Source organism: Carica papaya, chromosome 9, assembly GCF_054855325.1.
Source record: "Carica papaya isolate Zhongbai chromosome 9, ASM5485532v1, whole genome shotgun sequence".
In the NCBI taxonomy this organism is placed as follows: domain Eukaryota; kingdom Viridiplantae; phylum Streptophyta; class Magnoliopsida; order Brassicales; family Caricaceae; genus Carica; species Carica papaya.
The window spans coordinates 7,153,061-7,162,755 of NC_142317.1; the positions used below are offsets into that span (position 1 = coordinate 7,153,061).

General features: G+C 35.1%; 1 protein-coding gene across 1 annotated transcript; it reads right to left on the reverse strand.

The window, feature by feature from the left end:
- Nucleotides 1-317: 317 nt before the first annotated feature.
- LOC110820393 (zinc finger (C3HC4-type RING finger) family protein) lies at nucleotides 318-9,228 on the reverse strand. The gene is made up of 18 exons (XM_088211790.1): nucleotides 8,829-9,228; nucleotides 7,313-7,414; nucleotides 5,873-5,955; nucleotides 5,624-5,708; nucleotides 5,443-5,529; nucleotides 5,197-5,258; nucleotides 4,914-5,104; nucleotides 4,771-4,831; nucleotides 4,242-4,419; nucleotides 2,998-3,036; nucleotides 2,832-2,893; nucleotides 2,706-2,742; nucleotides 2,531-2,580; nucleotides 2,357-2,423; nucleotides 1,762-1,837; nucleotides 1,140-1,219; nucleotides 991-1,059; nucleotides 318-537 (listed from the first exon to the last, which is right to left on the reverse strand). Exons 1-18 carry the CDS (start codon nucleotides 8,895-8,897, stop codon nucleotides 478-480), a joined length of 1,458 nt encoding a protein of 485 aa, XP_088067916.1. The 5' UTR covers nucleotides 8,898-9,228; the 3' UTR covers nucleotides 318-477.
- Between the last annotated feature and the right edge of the window lie 467 nt (nucleotides 9,229-9,695).

Consider the following 9,695-nt stretch of genomic DNA (forward strand, 5'->3'; position numbering starts at 1 on the left):
ATATATAACTACCCGTCATACTAAAAAAATAAACCTAAATGAGAACAGCCCAGGTCTGGCATCCGCACCTTACATCTGTCTCAGGATTTAAATTGGAACAGGGAGAGAACTACTTCATTGATATGAATATATATCGACTTTAACCAAAAAAGACAGGTATCCAATACAACCAACCACCAAACAATTTATAGCAACTTCTGCAGTAGGCTTATTATATATATGTTCAATTATATATTAGCAACACAATGACACCATAATACAGTAACTTGTACTGGTAAAATATATCAAGAAAATAGAAACCTTGAAGGAGAAGGTAATGCCAGCAAAAATGTGTTTCTATTAATCTCAATAAGCTCTTCTTTAAGTATTACAACAATGAAACAGGGAACCACATTAATCTTTACTTTGTGGTTCAAAGAATATTAAATTAACAGGTAAATAAATCTGTTTATAGAACTACATCAAAATTATCTCTTCTTACTGCACTCTACATCCCTGTTCTTCTGCTCTGAGATATATTAGCCCACGTCTTATCCTCTGCAATAAATATCATATATAAAAATAAAAACAATTATATAATCAAGTAAACACAAAAATGGCATCCTAAATTTTCTGCAGTGAAGAGTAATTTTAAAAAATAAAAATAAAGCATCAACTAATAAGCCAATTTCCATATAATTAGCTTTCTAATGTATCCATACTCAACAACAACACCAACAATTTGTTAAGATACAGATATTTCACATTTCTTCACTGGAATAATTATGTGCTAGTAGTAATAAGCTTTAGATTATGCTACTAAGATTCTTATCTCCTGGTGTCGACAACAGAATAAGTGGAACCTTTTCAGGCTATTGAAAATCCAATTACATGGCGTTTTATATTTAGATGCACATAATATTACAAAAAGTATATTTACTTGCAACGAATTATGCTACACCAGATACAATGCATCTGCAGTATCCCAATAACTTAGTAGAGGTTCAATACCTCTGCTGAATCCCTGATGCGAAGCAGGTCCAACCTTTCTGGAGGTCTCCGATCAGATAAAGTAGCAAGCTGCAGCCAAGCATATATTAATACTCAAACAAAATTTTATTAAAAATCCTGAATAGATCGAACGCCAATAGTAAGAGTACCCAGAAACTGAAGCGCTCTGGATCTTGGGGGGTAGGCATCATTGATTCCACATTAAGGAGTCTCTCAAGTCTTCTTCTATCTGTAAAAATATATATATATATAGAGAGAGAGAGAGAGAGAGAAAAACTGTGAATTGCAACAGCAAATCATTTAGCTTTTGTGCTAAGGAAAAAATAAAAAGGTGAAACCAGACTCATGTCTGTTCACAAAATCTACGCAAACAAAGATCTCCAAGTTTCCAATTGCAAAAGTTGCATTTCAAGTCTCAAGAATGAAAGTGGCAGACAAGACTGTAACAGCGTGAACACAAAAAATATGCATCTCATCTTGCCTAAGAACTCAGCTATAGTAATCACAAACCCCAAAACAAATTAACCATTTAAAAATGAGATTTTAATCAAACATCTCTAGTAATAATGGATTTTGGTATGCAAAAATTCTCAGTTCTTACCCATATTAGTTCCCTCATCTCCCAATTTAAGATAAAATAGGATAATAACAATGAAACTCAGAACTGATTAAATAAGATTTTCTCACAGAGAACTGAGATTATAGTGCCATCCAATCAAGCATCAGAAGAGCAACAATAGATCACGGCACAGCATCTAGCTTGGACCTTACCTTGTCTAGCCGCTTGTTTTGCTGTCGTTAACCATGACTGAGCATATGCCGCTGCATTACTTGTCAATTCCAGCAACTGTTGTCGCACAAAAGTATAATAAGTATCAAACATGATATGGGGCACTCAATGCTCATATCTTCACACTCTTATTGCAAGAAACATTCAGAAGTTAAAGCTTTATAAGCACAAGAGTGCCTTAAAGCAAAACTTGTTCAGAGAGAAAAAGAGCAATAGAACTATTTGTGAAAATTGACAAAATAAATATACTCTAATCTAGTTCAATTTTAAAATAATATCTAATACAAGTTTTTTATTTGTCAGGCCTTCATGTCAAACCCAAGACATTGTAAACTTAAGGATGAATTTGTTCTGGAGAGCAAGATTATTGTTTCTTCATCTAGAAAATATATGCATTCATAACCAAGTACATCAAAAACCAACTTAACAGATTACTCCCAGGCAGTTACAGAGCCGCACATTTTTCCTTATGTGTCCCAAATCCTGAAATCCTAATAATCTCAGAGATTCTTAATATCCTCGTGGAAATTTTAAAGCACAGACAACAAAGTGCATCGAAGGGGAAAAAAATTATACATCTGTTCTATCTCCTTCAGTACTTGGGGGTATATCTTGTACCCATTCAACCTCAGCGACTCGGTACCTGAAAGTTATAAGGATATTGAGCTAAACTCATGAAATCAGATAATGTAGATCATATAAATATACTGAAAATGTTAAACTGATGAACAGAATCATAAAATTGCTTACCCATCCTGGTCCCAAGATCTGAGGATACGACATCTCCGGCGACTTTCAATCTAAATTTAAGGTACCAATCAAACATCCGAGTTACTCAAAAAGGTGCTAACCATGCAGAGTCACACATATCGCTTGAGTAAGGCGAGCAGACAGTATAAACATAGAAATAAGGATGGTAGTTCACCTCAAGGACGAAGCGTCCATCTGGAAGTGGCTCGCACCTACAGGAATAAAAGGTGAAACCATAGAGACTTATTTGTATGTATGCAAGACTAAAGTTGAAACAAATAAAATGGTCTGAAACACCTACTCAGTGATCTCCACTTCACAGGCAAAATCAGCAATTGAACCTGTTGCGGGATCAGTAGTTACCTACAAATAAAAATAACAATCCGGAGCTGGAAATACTTGAGAACTGTTTCGTCCATCCAATGTAAATTATAGAAAAAGAAAAAGTAATAACAACAGTATTCTACCATTCCCATCCGATGATTTCCCTCCATTATTCTCCTCACCTGTTTTAAAAATATAATTATCAGCATAAAAGAAAAGCGATTGAGCAAATGAACAATGTTGTAGCCAATGAAAATGCAACAAGGAGAAGTACATGCTAACCCACAAACAACTTACCTTTCTGCTAAATAGCACCCAATAACTCTCTCTGCTATTGCTCTTAATTCTCATAGCAAATACCATATACATACACATCCATATGAAATCAAAAATCGTGAATAATAGAGGAAGTGCCCCAAGTAGGCTACAATATCGATTTTAGGTGTTTGGGCTTCCCTACCAGTTAGTCTTTCACAAGTAATTAGTTCGATATGATGATAGTTATACCCAGGGAGTCAAGAGATTGCACTTTCAAACTACGAAGACAAAAGTTTGACATCACTTGATCTGCACCATTAAAACCCCCTTCCTATGTTTGTTTTAATTCTCATCCAATTCCTAATAATTCATACTTCTGATCTTCATATTCGTCTTAATATGCATAATAACGTGATTTTTGTGTTTGAGTTATCATCACCACCATATTGGATACTATGATTGTGGAAATTGAACTCCTACATTGGATTGTAGAAATTGATTTCCTACCATCAAGGAGTTCAATACAATGGCCATGATAGCTCAAATACAATAAGTTACACTGTAACTATACATACAAAGGCCGTTATAAAAATTAGAGGCAGGAACTGAGTTGGAATCAAATGCATCATAATTTAGCTCCCGTATATATAATCCACCTAAATTTTTGCATCCCCTAGAGAAAAAATGCATCACCAACAATATTTTGATTCCTCCCCTGTAAACTCCAGGGGTAATATCACATCATACAGCAAGAAAAAGAATGTTAGCTAAGTCCACAACTAACTATATGTGACAATCAGATATCATTACTTACAATAACCTCTTCAAGAAGAACGCGAGTTTTATAAACTAAAAGTGGACATCCATTGAAGGTTAAATAACATGTTTATCTTCCCTTTGGTAATGGACATCCATAGAAGCATGCTTAAATAAAGGAGAAAATTTGGGTATGCACTGGTTGCATCATGGTAGACACATTTAGCAGCAAACTAAGGCTAGAACCTAAAAGCTTTAAGATGTGATAAGAGTTAATGTTATTGTAGATATTCTATACAGCTGTTTTATTTTAATGCCATCATAATATATTGACATATACAGCCTAGAATTAAAATAAATATGCCCAACTCACCATAAGTCTATACCGGGGTTCAAAAATGTGAAGCGGAAACTTCTGACAAGGGATGACAACATCCATGACAAAAAGAGGCATCAAATCATTACCCATGTGTGTCAAATTGTCATGTTCTGACTTCCTTTCAGCGTATTCCTCTGGGAAGTTCTTTTGTATAATGTTGTTCAGTGTTACACTGTCAATATGCAAGTGAGTGTCCAATAGCATCATAAAAAAAAGAGCAAACCAATTAACTCACTGCTTAATGATAAATGGAGTTATAAAATACAGGGTATCAACTGGGACCTAAATTTGGTCCAACTAATTGGTAGTTAATTTTTTGCTCTTATCACACAATCAAAGTACGAACTTTCAATATAAAGTTCTTCAAATAACATAAATGGTTATGGTAATCCAAGAGGCATCATTTAAGCCAATTATCACCCTGTTGGAACTCCACAGATTGCTGCAAACGGCACTAAGAAGCTTGCTCTCCTATCACACTCCAAATAAAGCATTTCATCAACAGTACTGCATAGGAGCTTACCTAATAGCACATGTTCTTGGAGTAACAAAAAGAACTGTTCGGCACAATGGACATTTGTTACCTAATCATTTCAAAAAAGTCAGAGAAAATTAGAGTCAAAGAGCAGTTCTAGTAAAATAAAATAGGCAACCATAACCACTTACCGCGATCCATCGACTGAAAAAGGCATGAACGACAGAATGAATGCCCACAAGAAGTTGTTACAGGCTCATATAGTAGCTTCAAACAAAGAGTGCAATCAAAGTCATCTGTACGTTCAGCTCCTACATGACTTTTCCCAGTCAAACTAGCTGGAGCTCTCTCTAAATTATTAAGATTAGCCCGGAGAGCATCACTGCATATCATAAGAGGAAACCATAATACCTTCAGATTATATGATCCAACCAGATGAATTGAAATCAAATAGTTAAATAAAATATTAAATACCTAAAAGGATTAATCTGAAAGCCTGAAAGAATCACATTCCGAGCCATCTCATATTTCTCCAACTGTTGAACAAACAAGATTAAGAATTGACGGATAGAGGCAGCAAAAGTACAAACAGGTAGCCAGCATCCAAAAGCACATCAAATGCTAAAATGCAACACAAGTGAAATAATGAGAAAGTGGGAATGGGCTGAATTTGCAGAACACATCTTGAGAAAGAAAAGAAAATTAGCCACTGTCTCTTACCAAAATGAGAGCACTGGCCTTTAGGATGTATGACTTTATTGAATTATTCTGGAGGCTCATTACCTTCTCCGCATCTTTCAAGGCAAGCTGAAAAACTTCCCCTCCTTAGAATGATATATGGAATAAAATTTAATACCAGCTTTTATTGTGAACGAAGTAATAAATGAAAACACAGGCATACTTCAGCAAGAGTTGTCATATCAAGCCCATTCAACGGTTGATATTCAGAAGCTGATGCTGTTCTTTGCTTCAAAAATTGACTAATCCTGACGATACAAACAAGTCACCAGTGCAACAGTTACTCAATTGTGATTGACAGTTATTTTTAAACCACTCAGAAGATGATGAAACATACAATTGAGCAGAAACAATTTTAGAGAACCAATCAACAAATATGACAATAACATATAATTTTATTAAAAAAGTTAACCTGATATAAGTAGTACTTCTGTTGCTGAGAATAATAGGATCAACTGGTTTAATGCAATTGGCCCTTGAGTAACTATTTATTGCCTAAAAAAGAAAAAGAACAAAAAAACTTAGTTGATCAGCAATACAAGGAAAAAATGTGTTACAATGACACTAAAAACAGAAGCATACATGTTAATAATTATCCCCTATTCTAAATGTATGATAATTAAGGAAAGTTTCCTACGAAGATAAGAGATCAAGCCTTTACTAAAACTTGACTGCTGTTTCTGGTTTCAGGAAAAAAAAATACATAAAACAAACAAGGAAACAAAGTGCCAGGAATAGTAATCCAGGAAGTTGGAGACATGATACCCTGAATATTTCTTCCCCTACAAGAATGATCAAACAAATGCTGAGACATTATAAATCCAACTCAAGAGGGCAGCAGGAATTCTTTTTGCAGGTCAAAAATGAGAAACAATGCAAATCAGTTCCTTCAAAGGATTTAAGAACAATAGTAATGACCCAAAATACATCATGTACTTACCAAGTTGCCAGTGATGCAAGACAGATTGACCAGTATTTCTGAACTGTTATAATCAATACCAGAATAATCAAGAACGTGCTATAGATTTATAGAATTTCTTTAAATCTTCTAGAATTTCTTCATCAAGGGCGCACCATGTGATAGCTAAAAAGATGGGAATCCTAACCAAACCTTCAGCAAGTACATCTCCTCCTCACAGGATCCGGAGGCCAAGTGATTTTCCTGCTCTTTTCCTTTTATATAGCATATGAGGATTGGAGGGGTCCAGAAATTTGATAAGGGAATTTTCAGATGTTTAAAAAAAAAAAAACTCAGAGACACTAAGGTGCTCAATTCCACGTCATAGCTACTTGATAATAGAGATGGACATTTCAGATCCTAAAAGACAACAAATCAGAACAAAAAAGGAAGAAAAATAAAGGGCTGCTAAAATACTTGAAGGGTACTTATGAGTGACATTCCATCAATGCGACCAACTGGTAACTTTCATTCCATTCAGTATGGAAGAAAAGATCATTCACGACTAGAGCAACTAATGAGGATGGTATCCAAAAACCAAACAAGCAAGTGAATACTAATTGAAGTGGCAGTTGAAGCAATACATCAATATTTCTAGATAGAAAAGAATACTAATAATCAAGTCAGGCCCCTCAAGCCAAGTGCTAAGATGGATAGGAGGGTCCTAGAGTTTGTATCAGAGAATGGCCAAAATGTAAAATCCAAACAGCCCCAAGGAATCAGGACAAAGAAGCCTAAACCTGGATAACCATTTTAAGTCTCTTCTTCCACCTTTTTCCCTCTCTCCAGTAACTCTTTCTTCAAATTCATGCTTTGCTGGAATAAACTAGTTGATTACAGTATGAAATTAAAATATGAAAACTGACGGATGTGTCCAACAAGCTAAAACTTCACCTCCTCAAAACGATTCTCGCGAAATGCCTGGTTTCCACTGAGCACAAGATTGACAACATGACTATATCTATCCCATGGAAATGATCTCTCTCCTTCATTATCCTGTACAACAATCAATATTACTTACTTCAGATTCCTAACCACAGTTTGAGAAAATGAATACTGCGCAAAATTCTCTACAAACTGCAACAGGTGTGACAGCAAGTAGAAATGAAAACTAAGCCATATACACAGCTCGAGACCACCACTATTTTTTTCTCAAATATTTGACAAAACATAAATTCTCATAAGTAACTACAGTTTTTTCCATGCTGGCACAAATTCCAACTATTCAGCAGTATAAATATTGTATTTCCATTCTGATAAAATCAAATAACTTCACCGTTTCAATTAACATCAGCCAACTGAGAACTTAAAGAAATGCCGGTAACAATAAACTTACATTATACTTTATCAACTAAATTTGGCATGTAACAGAAATAAAACATTTTCAAACTTCTTTGAAATTCTCAGCGACTAAACATAGCATAAAGAGAAAAATAGAAGTTCCAAAATAAAGGTTGGACTTCTTGTCTGTTCCCACGTTCCTCAGAGCTATCAAACAACACAGAAAATCACAAAACGAGCAAACAAACTTAAATAGACAATATAAGGAAGGTCGGTTTAGTCTCCAAGAAAATTCATGGAAACGGTCGAAAAATGAGAGAGTTTCGAAATTTCGACTTTAGAAGTTTGATTTCGGAAAAACAAAAATTAAAAAAAAAAAGTGAAAAGTTCACCTAAACTCGGTCACGCCTCATAAGTAACTACAGTTTTTTCCATGCTGGCACAAATTCCAACTATTCAGCAGTATAAATATTGTATTTCCATTCTGATAAAATCAAATAACTTCACCGTTTCAATTAACATCAGCCAACTGAGAACTTAAAGAAATGCCGGTAACAATAAACTTACATTATACTTTATCAACTAAATTTGGCATGTAACAGAAATAAAACATTTTCAAACTTCTTTGAAATTCTCAGCGACTAAACATAGCATAAAGAGAAAAATAGAAGTTCCAAAATAAAGGTTGGACTTCTTGTCTGTTCCCACGTTCCTCAGAGCTATCAAACAACACAGAAAATCACAAAACGAGCAAACAAACTTAAATAGACAATATAAGGAAGGTCGGTTTAGTCTCCAAGAAAATTCATGGAAACGGTCGAAAAATGAGAGAGTTTCGAAATTTCGACTTTAGAAGTTTGATTTCGGAAAAACAAAAATTAAAAAAAAAAAGTGAAAAGTTCACCTAAACTCGGTCACGCGGACAGTTTTCCTAGTCTAAATTGAGTAAATATTCATGTTTCATCATCTCCATTTAACCAACGAATCTAACATTGAAAACTCTGGACTCAATAATCTACATTCTTCATCAAAGAAACGAAGTTAATTACTAAGCAGAAAGTAAAAATTCATTTCATACGAAAACAAAACAAAAGAACGAACACGAAACGAACTTACGGAGAAAACTCACCAAAATGTAATCCTCTACATCGTCAAGCCCCTGCAGAATGAACCCCGAAGATGAGGTTTCGCTTGACATTGATAATCAAAGTGGCACTTCAACAGATACAGCTGGCGCGGAGAATCGATCAAGAATTCAAGTCGATTAATCGAAATCGAAAGAGAGAATTTGAAGAGACAACAGTGCGCATCGTGTTCTTCTCTTTGTCCTTGGTTGCATACACGGACCAAATTCCACTACGTGGTTCTCTTTCTCACGCTTAACTCTCTCTCTTTCTCTCTCTACATCTCTCTATCTATCTATCTATCTATCTATCTATCTATCTACTCGGGTTCTCTCTCTCAAAAACACTTCCGGGCTGGGGCAGATTTTAGGGACCAGAGGCTGTTTGGCTATAAACATGACGTTCATTTCTCCTGTTACACCTTTTTCTTTTTTTCCTTTTACAGTGGCGGGAGAGGAGATTCTATGATTCAGTGTTTCCTTGCGTATTATTATGATTGTACAGTGGATGATCACAGGCGTAAAAGTAAGTAAGGAGCTTAATATAGTACACGTGGAGCCATCTCGAAGCAGTTTCAACTACTTTGACCTTGACTTTTTCGACTTTTGATTTTACGGGTTATGATGAGATTAATTGTTCCAAGTTCGAGAGAAGGAAACCGGAGGAAAGTGGAAACGCTTTCCTCATTTGCGCGTGGGATATTTTATGGAAAAATAAATAAATAAATAAATAAATAATTTTATATATTTATTTTCATTTTGTTATAAATAAAACTTTTTAGGAAACTAAAATGCGAGAATAGGAAAGCCGTCTGGAAAGGAAATAGGAATCTGGGTGGTGGTGTCGTCTAACCGTCGAGGCCGGAGGAGCAA

Coding starts and splice junctions, on each gene's coding strand:
- LOC110820393 (XM_088211790.1), bottom strand. CDS start 8,897: ATGTCAAGCGAAACCTCATCTTCGGGGTTCATTCTGCAGGGGCTTGAC. Junction 4,420..4,770: donor CCAAGAACATGTGCTATTAG/GTAAGCTCCTAT, acceptor GCATATTGACAG/TGTAACACTGAACAACATTA. Junction 1,220..1,761: donor AAAACAAGCGGCTAGACAAG/GTAAGGTCCAAG, acceptor ATATTTTTACAG/ATAGAAGAAGACTTGAGAGA.